Raw genomic sequence first — 20,671 nt, 5'->3', positions numbered from 1 at the left:
CTCATAAATGGCCAACATATTGAGCATGTCGACTGTCTTTTGACCTTTTTTTATTTATTTTTTTATGCTGGTTAAAATTGGACTGCATTACGTTAACGTTTGATATAATTATTCTGGGCAAAGAATGAATTTCTAGGTCGAAAATAACTTATGTGACACAAAAAGTGTTTATTTTTTTTAGAGAGAAGCCACCTAGGTGTACAAAATCCACATATTTTAGTCAGCAAGAGAGATTTGAGTTTTTTTTTAATTGCTGCCCAATTCTGATATATCCCAAATCACATGTCGTGTACAAGTCTAATAGGTCACGTGATTATGTAAAAACTGTTACATCATTGATTGACTGATTGAGAGTTGTTACAAATGACAATGGCATGGCGTGTCATCGTAAACACACCTCATAAAGTACACTGCCTACACATATGAGCTTTGATGCATTGTGATCACCTGTAGTGGAACAGATGTACTCTTAAGACTCCTATCTTCTTGATTTCCTTTCTAGAAAAATAGCATTAGAATGAAAATAAAGCTTTGGTTGAGACCTCTGATCCACTACACGATATTCTTCAAAGGTAAGAACTCAATTTCCTCAAATTGATTAAAAAAAAAAAGCATCTTGCAGGAAACTTGTGCCAAGCCTGCTGCTGTCCTTAAGGTTTATTCAAATTTTGTTTGAGTCTTAATGGCCTGTTTATAGGCATAAATGTGGGAAGTGTTAAAGAAATACAATTGAGCAATTTGTTTTTTTATTCTTATGTGCATGAGTATTCACTGAGCGCAGACCGGCACGGTAAGGCACGGACAATAAAAAAGCAGCACAAACAGCAGTCTGTTTTCAAACGTGCAATTTCCCATTTCAAATAAACTATTAGTTGCACAAAGAATTATCTCACTCCCCTCACTCTTACCCTGGAGGGACCGTGCAGCCCATGTGAAACATCAAACATTGTTGTAAATCTTTACTATTGTAAAAAAAAAAAAATCAGCATCTACAGTATTGTATTTCATTTCACAAACAGCAATAACAATTAAATAGAACACAAACAATGAAACGCTTAGTGCATTCATGCTTTAATCCATTATGTTGGTCATCCTGGTGTGCGTTATCATGTTAGAGGATAAAGAATATATGTCTGTGTTCTGACATAAGCAGTGTAAAATGACCTAGACAGTGCAAGTTTTGTGAGCCTGTGTATGGTTTTACATTAGGATTAACATAGCAGGCTCGGACGTTTCAATAAATACCCAATGTATGTTTTGAACTCGGCATTAATCAGGAGTGGTAATAGAATTGACGTAAGACTTGTTAATGATCTGCCAAACTGCTGCTCATTGTTAAATTCACTGCCAGCCTAGCTAGAACTCATAACTCAAATTAGCCCATTCTGCTAAAAATACACACCTACCAGTGAGCGGGTTCAGAAAACAAACATTTTTTTAGTGTGTGATAAAGATTCCGTTTTGGCACGCCACAGCATCAGACATGTACTAAAAGGTGACAATCGCATCATTTTAAAACTACCAACTCATGCCATTCTACAGTCACAAGCAAAAGGGTGCGAAAAATAAGAAATGGCAGAGCTGGTGATGGAATGTTCATGAAGGACTGTTAGTGCAGTGGTTCGCAAAATAAGGTCACAGCTTGGGGCTTTCCAAAACAAAACAAAAATGAGGAATTTTAAAAAAATTGCATAACTACCTATAGGGACCATATAACATTATAAACCAAAATCAATACTTCCTTCTTATTACTTGTTCAGTGGCCAACACTGATGATAAAGACACAAATTGGTTTAGCTTTTAGCACGGTACATTAGCATCTAAGGAGGACAGTGTGGAATGGAAGCGAGATCGTTTACTACTGTCTGGAAGGCACATGAGAAAAGGCTGGAACAATACAATTGAAATTCATTCGCAGTCTGGCTGAGATTTGCAGGCAGCAGTGCTAATGGAGTGTCGATTGGTGCGAGGCGTGATCTTCAACAAAATGACGTGGAGCAGCCATGACGTTCTGATGCCTTGTGACTGCAATCCAACTGAGGACGGATGGTCACCAGCCATCAAACAAAACAGTGCCATAATTAAAACATTAGTTTTGCGTTGTTTCGTTAAAGAACAATATGAACTTTTGTTCGTTTGAGACCTGACAAGACATTGCATGTTTTTGTCATTTTCTCCAGATAATGATCCAAAATTTGGGGGTAATGTTCTTATTAGATTTTGTAAGAGGTGCCTTGAGATACAAATGAGTTTTTCGAGTAATCGTTCAGACAATTTTTACCATCAAGCTCAAACTTTAGATACGAGGGCTTACATGGTGGACGTGAACTTAAAAAGGCTGTGTTGCCAGCATCATGATGGCAATTTTTTTGTCTTTAGGGTGGGCCGTCCAAATATGACTTAGGCTATTTGTTATAAGAAAGTGACGAAATAGTAAAAGCACTATCTTCCAGATGCCGTGTCGCTGACAGCGCAGTCATGTTCCCTTTAAATATATTAATTCGTTGCTATTATTTGGCACGTGTGTTTATGATCATTGGTACCTGGAAATAGCAAGGGAGGAACCCGTCCTAATGTTTGGATGAGTTCAGTGAACCCATGTAAAGTAGGCAATCTCGTCCAAGTCAACGGGGTAGTCTGTGAGGTACTTGGGGCCATTAACAAAATGTTCCCCCTTGTAGCTTCTCCACCTTCCCGCAGGCAAGTAGATGTCCCGTTCTTGTTTGCCTGCTTCCACCACGGGAGCCACCATCAGCTCATCCCCAATCAGGAACTGGGAGTCGACCTTATAAGCCGCCTCGTCGCCGTTGGCGATCCACCAGAGGGGCCTGATGATGGGATCGCCTGTGTTAAGCACCTCGTGTGCTAACTTCAAAACCTTGGGGGCCACCAGGGTCTCGTGGAGTTTGGTGAACTTTTGCGCTATTTCCACAACCTACACAGAGATGCGACATTTATAGGACAGACAATGAAGACATAAACCATCAAAATATACGTAGACATTCTCTCTCTAGAATAGGTTAAATGGCATGCTTTGTTGTACAGAATAATGGATTATAATCAGTGTTTCCCAAATAAAATAATTGAAATCCATAGAAACCAAATATGGCCATACGAGATGACCTGTATGAAATGCAAAGACGCACAAATTGTTTGGTCAATTTGTCAGTAGCGAACAACGAAAGTCATGAAATACTACGCAACTAACATGATAGTCTTAAACTCACTTTGTCGTCATAGTACCATGGTGGAATGGAAAACTGCATAGCAGGCATGAACGCAGACAGCTCCAACCATCTGATGTACAGCTCTCGGTCAGGCAGCGCTGACCCGTTTTTTAAGCTTCCTAAAGTACAACAAATATAACATTAAATTCTCCTATATGGAAGAAAAAAACATTTACAGTGAATCAGCATTGGCATATTTGTGGTTCTTTTTTTTTTTTCCCTATCCTCATTTCTTTGCCCGCGTTATTTGCTATTTGTGCCAGGGCTGTGTCACTACCCTCAGCAAATAGTGAGGATTCATCGTAATGTTCATTTCCTTGAAGTTGTAAAGATCCATACCTGTCATGTGTTCAGGGTACGCATTCCCGCCGATCATATCGGGCAGGACAAACTGGTAGCCCAGGATGCTGATGGTGAGGACCGTGGGAATGATGGACTTGAGGCCGAGCTCATAACCCCACACCGAGTCCCTATCAATGATCCTGTAGAAACAGGAGATATTCTGACTCTGGTAGCCCACCCTCAGCTCGGCCCGCTCGCTAAACGGGATGGCCATCTCTGTGTAGCGGCGGGTGAAGGTGGAGGGGTCCATCAGAGGGATGACGGTGCTAAACTGTTGAGGTAGATAGCTTGTCTCCCCAGCGTCAAACTTAAAGGAGGTCACACCGTAGTGTGCTTTGAGCTGGCTCAGTTGGAGCGAGTACCAGTCGCGGGCATCTGGGTTGGTAAAGTCCAAGATTCCGCCAATGCCGTTCCACCAGCGAACCAGAGCTGGCAGCTCACCGCCGGGCTCACGCACAAACAATCCTTTCTGGATGGCGACGTCAAAGTTGATGGAGTCGTAGTTGATAAAGGGGTGAGTCCAGAGTGTCACTCGGAAGCCGTCCTCTCGGAGCGTGTCGAACATAGCGCTGGCGTTGGGAAACTTCTGCGGGTCAAAGTCAAACTCGCCGTAGTCGGCGGTGTAGCGGTCGTCGAGCTCCAGGTGGGAGCAGGTGAAGCCGTGTTTGATGATGTCGGAGGCATACTGCAGCAACTTCTCTTGGCTGACAGACGTCTTGTACAGAGCCCAAGTGGACCACACCGGGTGCTTGAACACCTCATCAGAAGGAACCTTGACAGGCTTTGGGAAATAGCGACGCACCTGACAAAATAAGAACAAAAATGTACTTTGGCTGCAGAACCCAGTCAAGCTGCTTGTTTGTCAAATTTCTAGAAAAGCCACACATTCACAAGAGTCCACATTATTTGTGAGCGTATCCAAAAGAGACTCAATGCTGCCAAATCATTAACTTTCCCATCTTATTGATCAAACAGGGTTGGCCAGAACCCCCGTCCCGATTTCCCAACAAGAAAAAAAACAATCGACGCCAGCGGCGCTCCTTGATTGGATTTCTGCTGACAATGTAATTCAGAGTTAAATATCACTCCCACCAAGAAATATCATTGTCAATGCTCACCATGTATTTATGAATCGAAGTAACATCCGAGCCCACGCACACTCTGTAGCTGAGTTGTGGTGAGGCTTGCTCTCCCTCTGGTGGTTTGAATGGAGAATCTTGGTATCGGGCTTGGAAGTGAAGCGTCATGTCCTTCTCAGACCAGCCCATATGAAACGGTACAGAATCGTTGATCTTGATGGCCACCGCATTGGACGAGAGCCAGTAGCGTTCTAAAATCCCCCCAAAAGCATTCCGGTTTGAGTAGACGTCGCTGGTGACGAAAGGCTGTGGTTCCTCCTCGCCCTCGATGGTGATCGGCCAGCGCTGGGTGGCCGATTCTGCCCCTCCGTACCAGTGAGAGCCATTACAAGCCATGGCGTGTTCCACTGTGTGCTTATATTGCAGAGGCTCCCAGCGCACGCGGTAGCACATCACCGTGTCCTTCAGTCGCACCGTGTGGATGAAAAAGTTGATCTTGCCAGCATCTGATTGGCTGCAGCTTAGCATATTTTCCTCATGGGAGCAGGAGTTTAAATCAAGTGCGGCGGACCTGCAGATGATTCAAGAGAACAAGTTAACCACTTCATATATGTCATGCAACATAACAGAAAATGAACACGTTTTGACGGATCTAACGTCGAGCGCGTCTGGAGTACGAGATGAACGTCAGTTCTATATTCTGGAGTCGATCATTGTTTCTCGATTGCTTATTCGATGACATTAGTCAATCGAGACAAATACCATGAGAGAGACTCTTAAGGCCATAACTGGAGTAGCTATGTTCTCCCTAAGAGGCTAATCACTCAGACTAGTTTCCATGATCCATTGACCCATTTTAGTCACACAGAAGAGGACTGTTGTTCAGTCAATGATTTAGCTTATGTGAGTGGGGGAGGTGGGTAACTATTTTGGTATTGTGTGCTTAATAAATATGTATTTTCATCGAAAAGGAATGTCTTAACCTCTGGCCTCAAAGATGTTCCTATTTTTCTCTAATACATAGTTTTTAAGCGTACAATTTGCACAAACACACGGGAAGAGAAGCCTACCTGAAAGTCATTGTAAATATAATAGCGCCTGCTTGGTTCCGGATGACAAAACCATCCTTGTTGAGGTCCAGCAGCTCTGTCTTCAGGAGCTGGGCTTTGCGCAGAGATGCCGAGTAGTAGCACCAGGCCACCACGGCGGCCAGAACCAACACACAGCCCAGAACACTCGCAATGACCAGGGGCCGAGCTTCCCGAGTTCCTGGCTTTTTTAGCGGGGAGCCCCCGCTCCCCTCGGACAGGTGCTGCTCCCCTGGGGCCACAATTTGGTACATACTGAACTTGAGGGAAGTGAGGGAGGAGCTGTAAAGAATTGCCAAAACTGGTGATGTTCAGAAGAGCGATTCCGCCCGGTAGTAGTCATGGAGTTGGAGGAAGAACGATGGATGGATGATGGATGGATGGATGGATGAATGGTCTACCTTCCTGTTCTTCGTAATGTTTCCATTTTGGAATGCACCAACCTTGATGGCAGACAGACAGACAGACACACAGCAGTGCAGTAGTCATGTAAAAAAATAGTAAATACTCGTGCTGCAGACTCACTGATGATGTAATGATGCATTCGCCTGATTAACAAATGCACCGCTATTGATTGGGTCCTCACAAAAAAGCTTGCATATTCTGGCCCCTGGTGAGTTTGTTTCTGTGTAAATGGAATTTCAACAAGAAAATAATATGAGAAGGCAGATGAAGCTGAAAGGTGTAGGGGCTATGTTACCAACAACATTGTTGTTGAGCTCCGTTTAATATTACATTTAAAATATGATTCATCAAATTGAAATTGCTTATACTAATGTCATTTGATCGTAATTATCGTCAACTTAAGTACCGTTCGCTTCTGTTTTTCGATTCTTTCACAGTATGGCCTACGTTTTTTTTTTTATCCATGTACTCACGAACTACGGTAACAGCGACTTATAAAAAAAAAAAACATTTAAAAAAAACGATAGACAACTTAGGTACAAATTCCGGTTATGACTCTGACCTTGGTACACCGGCACAGGCTTTTAAGATAGAAAATAAAAACCGCTGAGAACAATGTGAACGTAATACTTGACTGATTTCATATTGCTACTGTCTTTTAAGGTAAAAACTAAGCGGGTTTATAAAAAGTGCTTGGCTCGTCTTCACAAAGGTTTTTAATTTATTTAACGCCCGGATGTAACACAAAATGTATAGTTCGCAAGAGGCCCCAGCTGTCAACTCTAAAACGAATTTGTTTTCGCGCCGATTGGATAGCACTCAATGTTAACCATACCAGCTACAAAGATGTAACTCAATAATTGATAAAATTATGGTTTAAAACAGAAAGAGAACGTGCTTACTTGTCCATTGTGTCGCTTTTCTCTTCAAGCACAAACACGCACACACCCGCCAAGTGCTGCGCAGGTGCAACTATGCAGCTCAGTGTGCCCGCCCACCCAACAATAAGCAACGACGCTCATTCGTCCAGACGCACGTCACTCAATAATAGAGGATTTTGGGTATTGTAGTTTGCTAGTTTTTCAAACATAGTACACAAGTTTTTGAAACAATTTGCAATCTGGTGTGTTAAATAACACATTTAATGTATACAATGGAATGCAAATGTTTGGTCAGCCTTGTTCATTTTCATAATTTTGATCAAATATTAAATATCTTAATACGTATATCATTTTAAAATACCTTCAGCCACAATCCAGACACTTATTAGAAACTATACGAAGCATTTAGATGCTGTTATTTCTGCAAAAGTAGCAGCAACTAAATATTGATAAGCCCTGGTATTTTGCTGTGATCAGTCATGTCTGTTGTACACACACACACACACACACACACACACACACACACACACACGCACGCACACACACACACATGCACACATGCACACACACACGAAGTTGGATGACCTAATGCTGACTGACAACAAATTTGTGCATCTTTAGTTGGGATGCTGCAGTGGTGGACCGTTGTGCTTGTGACAACTGAGGCTTGTCTGAAGTGCGTCCCAGAGGTCAACGACAAGTTTGAGACGATTTCAGATACGCCGGGTAAAAAAGCAACGATTTCTGGCCTAAATGAACAATACAAGAAAAAAACTCATCTGTGGGGTGTCATAGGTAAGAATTACAACATTTGGAACAGCACAACCCATAATGACTTATTTTCCCATAGTGATTTATTTTCAGAAGAATTTTTTTAATGATGATTTCATTTCACGCTGTCAAATGAGCGACAGTATTTCATGGTGGCGAATGGCCTGCATCTCTCTCTGCCCAGATCCGACCAGCCTGTACAAAGCCAAAACTCTGTACTTTAATGAATTTGATATGATCAAGAAGACCGCGGGTGAGAATTAATTATTGCTGAACATTAGCAAAGACGGTGATGATTTTATGTGTTAATGTTAACTTGAAAGTTCTCCTGTCCAATACTTAAAATGCTACATTTCATTTAGAAATAAATATAGGTCAAAGAGTATTCTGGATTTGTTCTATTTTATATATGGACTATGTTTCTAGCAGATGAAACTGATTTTAACACTAAGTGTTGCTTTTAATTCTAGTACAAGGAGTCGATCAGTTTGCTCCATTGGTTTCTAAATGGGTGGATATTTTAGAAAAACACATAAACAAGTCCAATATTCCTGAAGGTAAATAGCTTTAATATGAGAGAGTGCATATCATTTCACCTTCTAATGCATGCTTTGTTTGTCTTTCTTTCAGAATTGTGCCCCAACATGTGTGGTGAGTTTGATTGTGTTGCAAAAAGTTGGCGTTAGAATTTTGGCACGCACATGATGTGTGCGTACTGCTTGCCACTCAGGACTCTTGCAAAGACGAGTCATGGATTGCAAGACCTGCAAGTACAAGATCCACAGCTGTCCGTCTCTGACCGGCAAAGTGGATTGCGGTGGTATATGTCCTGTTCTAAAAATAGGCCGGCCACGTGGTGTGACCAGTTTGCAGATGTGTTCTGTGTTGCCTGTCCATATGAAAGGAAAATATGAATCCATTATCATCCCTCTTTTTTGTATCCTGCCCTCGCTCACTTTTTCTGCAGAATACAAGATACAGGCTGTGGAGAGAGATCAGGTATTACTGGACTGTTTCCAACAGTGGCATTCTCTGATGATTGGGAGGGCATTCTACATCTGGACCAACGGCACAAAGGTCTCCCATCGTAAATATACATGCACAAAATATCACATAGCTGTTCTGTGATGTGTCCAAGCTTTCGAATATTGTCCTGTTGACTCATGTTACTTGTTTGTTTTTTCTGTGTTCAGGTCATTAAGGGTGACTCTGATGAGACGAGCTCCACATTGAGGTCATTCTCGGACGACTCAAAGCTTGTGTTGAATCAGATCCGCTTGAGCGATAAGGGGACGTATCGATGCACGCTGAAAAACAGCCGAACCGTTTTCTTCCGAACTGTAATGCACGTTACCGGTAAAGTCATTGACATTTTCAACGTGCAAGTTGATTCAAAAATGGACTAAGTCGAATTTCAGGTCCTCATAACGTAAAAACAAATGTCTTGTAAATTTGACACACAACGAGGTCAAATGATTTTTTTTTTTTTTAATTGCCAAGTATACAAAAATGAGGCTTCAAAATGATCACCCCGTTTGTTGTCTCTGCTCTCATGCAAAACTAGTACTACAAACTTTGATTGCTGTATGTAATCATCCTCCGCAGTCATTAAAGGACCGATCGAAACGCAACCACCTAACGTCACAATGCCTACATTGCTTTCTGAAGACACCGAAATCGTTTTTCAATCCTCCTCGTCCGTCTCGCTGGTTCTGCTCATGGCTGTCATCACCGCGTTATGTCTGGCAGGGAGCCTCATCCTCATTGTTGCCATTGGGTAAGTCATAGGAAAGATGACAAGCAAGAACAATGGTATGCTTATTAACAGCCTTTCGGAACATGCTACTTAGGTGATGTTTAAATGTGATCAATCATTCTATGTGACCCCCCCCCCCCCCTCCCCTCCACAGAAAGAGGATTATTCAAAAAAGGAAAATGGCGACGCAGAGTACTAGGGTGCAAGAGGAAGAAAATAACATATTCACCTCTTTGTGGGCCAGATGGCAGGCAAAGTAAAGTAAATGATTCTTGTGGTAGTAGAAATTTCAAATGGATGCAACGGGATGGATGGATGAATTGGAATGAATTTGGGGAATATGGAAATAAAATAATTCTCAATATGGCCCAATGACCTGAACATCGAGTTAAGTTGGAATGTGAAGGAACGTTTTTTGTCTCAATCTCTTTTTTTTTTTATGTGGAATTGTGTGAATTGTGAATTAAATGGTTTGAATTACTTGATGAATGTGAAAGTGTGTCAATAAAGTGGAGAGAATAATATGAGACCTTTTTTTTTTGTATGGCTGTCAGTAAATGCACTTTATAATAGCAGGAAAATGGCTTTAAATGTGAATAAGGTGCTAGGGAACGCATTCAGTCTTGATTTTACTTGATACATATAAATTGAATACTAAACAGTGACCTCTAGTGGTTGTAGTTTTAAAATCTTCTATAGTCATCCAGCAGATGTCACTATCACCTTGATTTTAACACAAGATGCCTACTTGAACTAAGAACAATTGAAATGACAGGTGACGATCTGAAAAGAGTAGGATCAAATCCTACAAGATCCTGTCCCATTCTTATTAAATATAGATTTGATACAAGCAGAGTATCAAATGATCGAAGAATGCAACATTCCTGTAAAAAAGTTGCAGGGATGTCAATCCTCCCCTAGAAGTCGGGGTGGGCAGGGTGTCCCCAGAGAATGACCAGGGTTGCCCTTGGCCACGACGTAGCTCCGCCTCTGTCAGGACGCACACTGAGACGATATGCCACTGTGCATCGCTCCTAATTCTCTAATAGGAGAACACCTCCACAATGGGGTGCCGCTTCCACAAATAAACGCCAATGCTGGCTATCTTTCGCTTTTGCATGTCACAAAACAATTTCAGCTAGCACATTATTTTGCCACCCCATCATAAAATATTGCATTGTACTCGTGTCGGAGTGTCCTTTTGGTGTGTTGGGAAGAACTTCAGCACATTTTTCCAACAATGTGCACACTTTCCTTGTTGCTCTGAAAAGGTATGGAGTCATATGAGCGAGTTCGTGCGTAAAACATCGGCGCCTAGAACCGCGTTATATTGTGCACCGAAAGCTGAGCGGCACAGCCTTGCCACCGCCTCTCCGTGCACAACACATTAGCTGGGAAAAGGCAAATAATCCACCCAGGGGAACCGGACACAGTACTTGATTGGAGAGCACTCCAGTGCTTAAAAGCTTTATTTTGTTTCCTTTTATATTTATAATATGTAGCGCGGATGGGGACAATATGTATCACCATTATGGGTGTCTACTTGAAGCCCGCAAGCTGTGATTCCACAGGAGAACTCCTCTTTAATTAAATGAATAATGTGTGCGCGGCGGGCGCATTACCAAACAAACAGGACCTCCTACCCACGGACCATTCATAAGGCCATGTGTCTAGATGCGTAGGCTGCTGAGTGTGCGTGCGTGCGTGTGTGTTTATGTCACGGAGGCCACCCACCCACTCTGGAACAGCACAACACAAAACCCCGGCGCCGTTGCATTTTAGGGGCATGACGCAAGCAGACTATGCAATCAGGTACTTGACCTCAGCATGCTACGAGGGGGGCAGAATTTTATTTTTATTTATTTTTTTAATGGGGTGGGACGTGGTATAATGTGGAGGGATTTAAGCGGAAGTCAAGTTATGATGAAAATGCATGAGCACAAGGGTCTTATATGCTGCAGCGTGTGAGGTAACACGGCAAATTTATATACTGAAATGGGGGCGTCCAATCATGCCCCTTTTGTTACAGGTCACATTAAAATTCCTTCACAAAATTAATGATTCAATTCCAAGGTCATTCTTTCACTTTTCCAAGAATCAAAAGGGCAATGGTATGTTCCTAAAGTTTTTTTTTTTGCATGTAATCCCGATCAGTTACAGATCCCAAAAACATGCATTAGGTTCCTCAATACTAATTTTACCCCCCAAAACATTTCTGACAACCGTCCCAAATTCTCCAAAAGACGCTGATAAATGTTCAACATACATTTTAAAATTTCAAGTGACCTTTGATGATTTCTTATTATTAATAAAAAATTATTCTAATTACCCGTGTGAAGCTGAAATCAATTAATTTTATTATTTTACTAGATATATTATTAATTATATTTCTTTGTAATTATAGGAAGGAAACAGATATATAAGACTACTTTATTTCACAATCTCCAAGTGTTTGTTTACCTTTTAACATGATCCCCTCTCTAAAACTCTTAGGAAATCACAATGTTCCATCACAAGTGAGCTATTTTTCAAAAAGGCCCACAGGCTACTACTTTACATGGTCCTCGAGGGCTACCTGGTGCCCGTTGATGCAAATTCTCATTTTCCGAGTAGAATAAATAAATCTGTTTCACAGCAGATGGCTGTAAGCGCAATTTCTTTGTAGAATGATGTTTTTAACCCTCATGAAGTACACCGAGCATAGCCCATGATTCATAAATGGCTAACACCAACAGTTACGTGCATCCGTAGCTCACCAAAGTCATTCTTCATAAAGAAGACTTTCTTTTGATCTGGAGGTCCCGAAGTTATGACTTTGCATCACAAGAAGGCAATAAAAAGACTATTCATAAGATCCATGAGAAATCACATGGACTAGTGCCCGGGGTCCTTGAATGTACAGCAAATGTGAAAATCTGTGAAAATACAGCGTCAAGAACAGGCCTGTCCTTGATTTTTAGATGATGTGTACTCGCCCAAAATGCTTGACAAGAAAATACAGCAGAGACAGAAAAATAAAACTGACAATAAAGCTGACAATAAAGCTGACTTTGAAAACACACTGTTTCAATGCAAGGACCTTTCAGAAGTTTGCTTATCTGAGCAACGGAGTCCGGCAGCTTCAAAAGAGCAAACTATTAAAGTGCTACTTTTCGGGGGGAAGGGCCAAGGGCCTGTTTCTCAACTGAGGGGGGGGGGGGGGGGGGGGAAGGGCCAAGGGCCTGTTTCTCAACTGACTTGATTGGGCGCACTCATGGGGAATGTGGGGTTTTCATCATTGACACTTTTCTCCATGAAAAGGGTCAACAACTTATTCACACCTGGATGTTATGAATATCAAGCCACTCTCTTAACTTTTTTTTTCCAGCAGCCAGTCACTGCAAAATGTGGGTGTATACCCCCAAAACGTCAATGTTGTTTTGTTAGAAGATGGATGGATTGACAGACATGTCCTGCCAACCAAAAAATAAAAAATAAAATCAGGAAAAGTAAAATCTGTACTTCAGATTACTTTGTAGGGCCTGTAAGGAAATCAGAAAAAAATGTTTGGGTAATGCAACAATAATCACAAGTTTCAGTTCAGGTCACTGGCATTTTCCCACTTGGAAGTACACCGTCAACTCATTTCACAAACAATATGAAAAGTTCAATTGTTTTTTTTAATATCACCAATTAGATCTACAGTGATCGGTGAGTCATCTTATTTTACTACCGTGTTATCATTTGCATAAAGTTACTTTATATTTGCAAAGGTCAGCAGCAGCACCCATTAACAGCTAATTGGCTAAAACGTACTTTTGAATGGTCTCCGTGTGAGTTGATTCTGAGTCCAGAGAGGGAGAACGGGTGGTGGTGGTGGCAATACGTCGGGAAGCGAGTCAGGATCCCGTGACGCCCACAGCGCCGCGGTGACGTCAGCGGATCTGAAAAGACGCGCAAGAGGGAGAGAGAGCGATGGGAGGCAACCGGGCTTAGGTCCACTTCTCGAGTGAAGATGCGCCTCAGAAACTGACGACGCGCGCCACAGGAGCCGCTCCATCGTGGCGGTGTGGGTGGAAAAAGAAGAGGAGGACCAATTTATGTGACCTTTTTATAGGATTTCACCACTAATAATTGCGCATTTTACGGCTCCAGGCGCACGTCTAGAAATTAAGTTTGGACTAACTGGAAAGCGTAAACGGGTGTAAATAGTGTAAATGTTTCCGCTTTAGTGACTTTTTATTCATTGCTGTGCTACCAGCTGAGGCGTGTCTGCAACAAGGACGCGCGGAGAAAATGTCACGATTACTTCTTTTCCCCCCCTAAGAGTTGACTACTGGTGCATATTTAATTAGCCGAGTTGAATATTTTATGAGCTGGATAAGTTTTAGTTGCACGGGAGAGGGAGGGGTGGGGGGAGAAAAATGTGTCAGGGAGAAAATCGGTGTTTTATGGACTCGTTTTTTTTTTTTTTTTTTTTTTAATTAAAAGGCGTTGATCCGTGTCTTGACGCAACAAGACCAACGCATGTTTTGTGATCTTACAATGGACTCGGAAGCCCCGTCGTGGAGGATGCAAGGGAGCTAACATTTGGAGAAAGACAACAGACGACAACAGAGGTAAACATCACAGATTGAAAGCAATTGAAAGTGTGCCTCAGCCAGGCAGAAACAGCTTTTGTCCAATGAACAGCATTCATCTCCAAAATGTTGTGCGGTTTTGCCTTTTCATGGGAAAATAAATTAATTAGAGACAGAAAAGGACGTTTGCTATTAGATTAAAAGCACACATTGCCTAATGTTATCCTCCAAAGCTCAGTATCAAAAAGCAATATTAGTCACAGCTGAACAAAAGGCGTGTGTCTCCAAGCATTATTTCTAATAGGTTTAGCAAAAAAATAAAAATGAAATCATTTGTATTTCCAACACCATGTTTTTTATTGGTCTGGAGTGGTTAGCTATGTATTTTTGTCCATAGACACTCCAGGAGAAGAGACCAAAGCATGGCCTCTGCTCCAGAGGGCGGCTGCTCCCTGGAGCTTAGCAACTGGAATGCAAGCGGTGCCTCCGTCCCTTGCAACCAAAGCGTCTTGAAGCTGGCGCCGTACACCCCCGAAGCCACGGCGGCCTTCGCCACCGCCATAACCCTGATGGTGGTCTTCACCATTGTAGGGAACATCATGGTGATTATCGCCGTACTGACCAGCCACTCCCTGCGAGGGCCGCAGAACCTCTTCCTAGTTTCACTGGCGGCAGCCGACATCTTGGTGGCTACGCTCATTATCCCCTTCTCTCTCGCTAATGAACTTCTGGGCTACTGGTACTTCAAGTCCCTGTGGTGTGAGATCTACTTGGCCCTGGATGTGCTCTTTTGCACCTCCTCCATTGTGCACCTGTGCGCCATCTCTCTGGACCGCTACCTATCCATTTCCAGGGTCACCTACGGTCGCCAGCGGACTCCCAGACGCATCAAAGCTGCCATCGTGGTGGTGTGGCTCATTTCCTCCATCATCTCCTTCCCCCCGTTGCTGTCCCTCAACAAGAGCGAGGTGGGTGACCTCGCGAGCGAGAGGGGACCCCAGTGCCAGCTCAATGACGAGCGTTGGTACATTCTTTACTCCACCATCGGCTCCTTCTTTGCCCCGTGCCTCATCATGATCCTGGTCTACGTAAGAATCTACCAAATCGCCAAGCAGAGAACACGGTGCCCTCCAGGGGAGCCTCGCAAGGACGGAGCGGGCGCGGCCACGCCAAGCCAGCCCAAGCGGCAAGTCCAAGCCAACGGTAGGGACGATGATGGAAAAACGTCCCCCAAGAAAACATCCAACACCAGACCCCCCACCCTCGCCATTACACCGTCCCTTTCAGGAGGACAGGAGGAACCCTCCCAGGAGCCCAACCCCAATAATCTGCAACCTCCACCCCCAACTCCAGCTATGAGCCCAGTCACCAGCTCCGTAGATATCACTCTGCAAGTGCCGCCCGCTGCCCCTTCTGCCCCAACCAAGACTAAAGCACGATTGAACAAGTTCAGGCGGCAAAAGCAAAGCAAATCCGACAATAACAACGGCGACAGCTCCAGCACGGATAGCGAGGTCAGCAACGGAGGCGGCCGGGGCAGCGCCAGCATGCCGGGGTCACCCGGGGGAGGGGGCGTCCACTCCCCGAGTTCCGTCAAGCGCTACACCAACATGATCGCCACTTCAAAGGGCTCGCGGCTGGTGCCGGGAAGGAAGTCCAGAATCGATAACAACCCCGGGGCGGCTCGGCGCAAAGCCATGGTCAACCGGGAAAAACGCTTCACCTTTGTGCTGGCTGTCGTCATCGGCGTCTTTGTGGTGTGCTGGTTCCCGTTCTTCTTCTCCTACTCCCTTCAGGCGGTTTGCCCTATAACCTGTGCCATTCCCGACCCACTCTTTAAGTTCTTCTTCTGGATTGGTTATTGCAACTCCTCCCTCAACCCCGTCATCTACACCATCTTCAACAAAGACTTTAGGAAGGCTTTCAAAAAGATTCTGTGCAGAAGCACCAAGGGTACTTTCTATTAGAACACAAAGTCGACCACTTGGTAACTGTATTTGGAACCAACGAGGCATGTAACATTAACATCTTTCAAAGGGCTGTATTAATATTATTATGAGCCATGGATGTACAATTCCAAATTACTTCAACACAGCCATAGAATGCGTTACTTGACATTTTCCACGATGACTATCGTACACAATAGGGGTCCTTGACAGGAAAGGTAAAGTTCACGACTGATGACAATGCCAAACAAATTTACCACATCACACTGAGTGACTATATGCTGGGAACACAGGACACACCAGATATATATCTATATTGAGGAAGGACAAGTAGACATGAGGAAGACTGACCTTAGACTCAAACAAGCCCGGGGCCCCTTTGTTTATCAGCGCAGAGCACAAGGAGCACACAAGGTTAGTGGTGATTTCTTGCAGTCTTAATCTGTCCAGCTGCAGGGCAAACATGTGTTCCCTGATCCCTATCCAAAAGAGCAACAAGAGGCATCGGAGGATCAAAAATGCGATAGCACGAGTTGAAGGGTCCTTTACAAATGAAAGGAACACTATGACGTTGGCGTCAAATGTGTCAGATGCCTCGGCTCTCAGCTGCCTGCAGGTTATAGTGAACACTCAGGTTGTGTGTGTGTGTGTGGTCCATTAATGGAATTTTAGCATTTTCACAGGAGTCATGAGAGAACTATATCACACCAAAGCAAGGAATGGTCTTATCTGCTTTTAATGCACCGGATCTTGTTAACACTAAAGCTCTGTAATGAGGTTCTTCACACTATGTCATGGGAGGTCCATATGCCAATCTATGTGCACCACTTTTCAGCTTCTGCACACCATCCGTGATAAATAAGCGGGTAAACTGGAACAAATGACAAAGAGGACAGACACACAATGCAGTGAGGTAGAACACAATTACGACGACTGGGATTATTCCAAAACCATTGGCTGAGTCACTTTGTACGTATATTACCTGCTGTGGAGCGGTGATTTCTTTTCTTTTTCGTGAGGCCACTGGTCATCCTTCTCTCACTCTCTCTCTCTTTTTTTTTTTTTTATTAGCCAAAAGAAGGAGGTTTCTCTGTTTTCTTGACAAAACACGTGTGTTTTATAGAGCACACTGTCTTATTGACTCAGTGGGACAAGGGCTGTCAGCGACACATTGTCTAATTCTGCTGACCTGTGTGTGTGTGTGTGTGCGTTCTCTACAGATCTACATAGCGAAGCATAGTGACACTTTTGGCTTGTCATGTGACTGCTTCGATATATTTGTGAATATCAAGTTTATGTGAGAATATTGAGAGTGTGTTTGGCTGCATAGCGCAAAGGCACCTTTTCTCTGACCACCCCCGAAGGGACCTCTCATTCTGTCACGTTGATAAATGGCTGCCATGTTGTTTTACTTAAGTCATATTTTCCGTGTTTGTTGTGTGTGTGTGATGGGAGGTAACGATATAAGACTGTACTATTTATTTCAAACTACTGAATGTTTTCTCTCTATTTATTGTTCCATTGCAGTGCTTTTATTCAGAGGCGCAAATACTATCATATGGCTCAGAGGGTAAAAATATTGTATTACTTCCTAACGAGCTTTATTGATTTTAAACATTAAACGGTGGCTTTTGTGCGATGGTGTCACAGTACTTGGAAAAACTATGAACTCCCACATGCGTGAAACGCCGCTTGCATTCATGACTATCTAGCATCATTTTTAATAGTGATGAGCACATTTGTTAGAAAAAGGTGCCAAAAATTGGCATTCATGAACATTTTGCAAATGATTCCGAGCAAGTGTGTCCAGTCAAACATTTGTGAGTTGTACAAACAAAAAAAACGGATAACGCTAGAGGTCATGCCTTCGTGGCTGCTTTTGTACAAAAAAAAATGAGTCGCTTTTTGTGGTGAAGTTGCTGCTTAATTAAAAAAAAAAAAGGCAAAGTAAAAAAAAAAATAATAATAAAACAAAAAAACAGAATTATGGCTCGAGGGCGATAGGTGCTCTAGTCCAAACCGTTTCGTTGGCAAGCGCCTGTTTAGTCTTCCCCCTGCTGTGTTGGGACCAAAATGCATGGTCGGCGCTTTGGAGCTGTCAACCCTCCATCTGTGAACATCCTCACCTACCCTCCAGTTTAAAAATAAAGTTATTTGGAAAAAAGCACAAGGCATGGTGTCGTTGTTACTATGATTTTGAACATGACCGTAAATAGGGATCAGAGCGGGGAGGCTACTGTTTGTTTGCCTTATACTTGGCTGTTATGATTACACAAAAACCAAGACTGTCAACTTTGCAGAAGATGAATAAACATTCCATCCATCTAAATCTCTTGTACACATTTGGGTGAGCTGAAGCCCATCCCAGATGATTTTGGGTAAGAGCCAGGGTGTACTTCACACAGGAAGGGTCAAACCCTGAACCTAAGAAACTTTATTTAATTTTCGAATACATGAGACTTAATGAAAAAAAATTACGCATAGGCAGAAAACAGCTCCGAGTGTCGATCCAAATTAGGATTGTTCAGTCTTCGCAGAGGCCTGGGCTCCACTGAGTGCCGTTGTACTTTACCCACAGCTCGTAAAACCCGGTTAATTTCACCTTCTCGTTCTGATCTACATTCAAGATTATCTTTGAGATTACGACGGTGAAGTTGGTGCAGTGACATGATTCCAAACGGTATAAATTTCGCAGATATCTGATATTATAGCTAAAACATTTTCTTTTTTTGTAAAAGATAAAAGTAAAAGATAAAAGTGTTAAATGTGAATTCAAACAGCCTGTTTTTTTTTTTTTATTTTGACTCAATTATCAATATTATACAGCCATCCATTGTCCTCACTAGGGTTGTGGCTGAGCTTGATTTTTCAAATATATTTTAAAATAGAATAATTTTATTTGTTCACTCATCCTTTCAATCAAAACAAATTTTCCAAATCAAATGTTTTTTTTTTTTTCTTTCTATGTGGTTGTCGAAATGTTGACAGCTCTATGCGTGGACTGCTGAAAGGCATGTTGACATTTATTCTGGTTATTTCATTGCTTCATTTATTTTTTCTTTTTGCCCAAGGATACCGTTCTCTCCTCTTATTGACGACTTGCTGTAATTCTGTCGTTGTATTTATTGATCAAACTGGTCATAATCCGTTGATCAAAGTATTCTTCGGGGTGTTCAAAAACAAACCGATACTGAGCTATTTTGTCTCTTATCCCTCAACACTGGCTATGAATATATCTACTACTACATTGAACTAGCACATGTTCTTCTAATCATAATAATAACCCTACTTCTAATAATGGTAGCAATAACAATAACAACCGCAACATAAAATAATATTTCCTGGTACAAAAAGAAAATTGGCCAGCAACTTAGCAACCATGACATAATTTGTCTCTCAATGTGAACTTAATGGGGAACCCTGACCTATGCAATAAATACATAATTGAAAGAATTCAAGAGTGCCAATTGCTGAATATGGTCCCAAAAAAAAAAGTCACATGAGACCTCGGCAAATCTTGTGAGACTTCAGCACAGTTAGCATCTAAAAGAAGACTTTCCATGTGGAGCATGCCTCCAGTATATTAAATGGTACCAACCTAATAACTCTTGTACGTGTTATACAAGAGTCCGTTCTGTTTGCAGTGGTGTGTGTGTGTGTGTGTGTGCGTATCACAGTGGGACATAACAAGTAGACTGCTGAAGCGTATCTCAGCCAACGTACATGAAATCAAAGCTCATTGGCTTTTTATTCTGTCCGTGTCACACGCGCACACGCACACACACACGTCTACGAACCCCTGTGAAATGTCAGACTGTTGTCATATAAAAAAATGAGACCAAGTTAATCATTCCATCATTAACATGCCCTATGACCTATAAAACCCAATTGAAAAAAATGTTTTTAAAGAGAGGAATTCTAATTGCACGGTTTCGGCAGGCAGCCAGCTGTACAAAGCGTGAAAGTATCCTGGTGGTACGACACTCTTTCCATTTACAGATGATGGAGGCCACTGTGTTCATTGGAACCTTGAAAAAAGAAGACAAATTTCTGTATCCTTCTACATTTGTGCCGCAAGACAATCCTGTCTCTGTATAAATTGTCTCTATATATCTATTTGAAAGTGAGGTAAGAGTCTGTCAGCACCCCCAAGATTTTGGACTTTTGTTTCACTGACTTCAACTTTATTGTGCCACTACCATGTTAGTAAATCATTTTAAAAGTAAATTTAGCCCAAACACAACACTGGCCATCACCAAACTGTCAGGAAAAGCCTACGAGAACACTTGAACTTTATTTAGAGTTAACAGAGGCACTTCAAGATGTAGCCAGCGTGTGCCGACTCCTGATGACTTTGAATGTGACCGCCTCATTTTTTGGGTTGTGCACTATATTGTGTTATTTTTACTTCCTCTCTTGACTTTTTTTTTTTTTAAATTCAGTTTCTACTATAGATTAAATTAATGTCTAGAAAAGTTTGATTGATTCAGGGGTGTGTAGACTTTTTATATCCAACAATGCCATGATGGACAGTTTAAGGATTTGTCATCATATCGTCATACAAGATCAAGTCTGTCGTCAAGTCAAGTTTATTTATATAGCCCTAAATCACAAACA

The 20,671-nt window shown here is 42.4% G+C and overlaps 3 protein-coding genes across 9 annotated transcripts; 2 read left to right on the top strand and 1 right to left on the bottom strand.

Moving 5' to 3' along the window:
- The first annotated feature begins 254 nt into the window (after nt 1-254).
- On the top strand, nt 255-10,078 carry LOC125994315 (izumo sperm-egg fusion protein 1). 4 transcript variants are annotated; one of them, XM_049763594.2, is made up of 10 exons: nt 255-572; nt 7,644-7,817; nt 7,978-8,046; nt 8,264-8,350; nt 8,424-8,444; nt 8,524-8,613; nt 8,761-8,870; nt 8,987-9,149; nt 9,399-9,570; nt 9,704-10,078. In XM_049763594.2, exons 1-10 carry the CDS (start codon nt 518-520, stop codon nt 9,807-9,809), a joined length of 1,047 nt encoding a protein of 348 aa, XP_049619551.1. In that variant the 5' UTR covers nt 255-517; the 3' UTR covers nt 9,810-10,078. The 4 variants fall into 4 exon arrangements, with proteins under 4 accessions (XP_049619551.1, XP_049619549.1, XP_049619550.1 ...); XM_049763592.2 differs by having other exon boundaries at nt 8,524-8,870; XM_049763593.2 differs by lacking the exon at nt 7,978-8,046 and having other exon boundaries at nt 8,524-8,870.
- On the bottom strand, nt 730-7,124 carry LOC125994314 (myogenesis-regulating glycosidase). 4 transcript variants are annotated; one of them, XM_068650207.1, is made up of 8 exons: nt 7,044-7,108; nt 6,262-6,361; nt 5,719-6,179; nt 4,688-5,219; nt 3,567-4,371; nt 3,228-3,346; nt 2,544-2,935; nt 730-2,036 (listed from the first exon to the last, which is right to left on the bottom strand). In XM_068650207.1, exons 3-7 carry the CDS (start codon nt 5,988-5,990, stop codon nt 2,588-2,590), a joined length of 2,076 nt encoding a protein of 691 aa, XP_068506308.1. In that variant the 5' UTR covers nt 5,991-6,179; nt 6,262-6,361; nt 7,044-7,108; the 3' UTR covers nt 730-2,036; nt 2,544-2,587. The 4 variants fall into 4 exon arrangements, with proteins under 4 accessions (XP_068506308.1, XP_049619547.1, XP_068506307.1 ...); XM_049763590.2 differs by having other exon boundaries at nt 730-2,935; XM_068650206.1 differs by having other exon boundaries at nt 730-2,935; nt 6,285-6,361.
- Nucleotides 10,079-13,491: 3,413 nt separating the features above from the next.
- Nucleotides 13,492-18,224, top strand: adra2b (adrenoceptor alpha 2B). The gene is made up of 2 exons (XM_049763804.1): nt 13,492-14,147; nt 14,506-18,224. Exon 2 carries the CDS (start codon nt 14,531-14,533, stop codon nt 16,073-16,075), a length of 1,545 nt encoding a protein of 514 aa, XP_049619761.1. The 5' UTR covers nt 13,492-14,147; nt 14,506-14,530; the 3' UTR covers nt 16,076-18,224.
- The last annotated feature ends 2,447 nt before the right edge of the window (nt 18,225-20,671 follow it).

The sequence above is a fragment of the Syngnathus scovelli genome, chromosome 3, assembly GCF_024217435.2.
Source record: "Syngnathus scovelli strain Florida chromosome 3, RoL_Ssco_1.2, whole genome shotgun sequence".
Lineage (NCBI taxonomy): Eukaryota > Metazoa > Chordata > Actinopteri > Syngnathiformes > Syngnathidae > Syngnathus > Syngnathus scovelli.
The sequence above is the reverse complement of the archived record's forward strand: the minus strand, read 5'-3'. Positions and strand labels throughout refer to the sequence as shown.

What these genes read in the sequence shown, in the direction of transcription:
- adra2b (XM_049763804.1), top strand. Translation starts at nt 14,531, where the DNA reads ATGGCCTCTGCTCCAGAGGGCGGCTGCTCCCTGGAGCTTAGCAACTGG.
- LOC125994314 (XM_049763589.2), bottom strand. Translation starts at nt 5,990, where the DNA reads ATGTACCAAATTGTGGCCCCAGGGGAGCAGCACCTGTCCGAGGGGAGC. An exon ending in ATATTTACAATGACTTTCAG is followed by an intron (nt 5,220 to 5,718) that starts GTAGGCTTCTCT and finishes AATCATCTGCAG; the next exon opens with GTCCGCCGCACTTGATTTAA. An exon ending in CATGGTACTATGACGACAAA is followed by an intron (nt 2,936 to 3,227) that starts GTGAGTTTAAGA and finishes ATCTCTGTGTAG; the next exon opens with GTTGTGGAAATAGCGCAAAA.
- LOC125994315 (XM_049763592.2), top strand. Translation starts at nt 518, where the DNA reads ATGAAAATAAAGCTTTGGTTGAGACCTCTGATCCACTACACGATATTC. An exon ending in ATTGTGCCCCAACATGTGTG is followed by an intron (nt 8,445 to 8,523) that starts GTGAGTTTGATT and finishes CTTGCCACTCAG; the next exon opens with GACTCTTGCAAAGACGAGTC. An exon ending in AACTGTAATGCACGTTACCG is followed by an intron (nt 9,150 to 9,398) that starts GTAAAGTCATTG and finishes CATCCTCCGCAG; the next exon opens with TCATTAAAGGACCGATCGAA.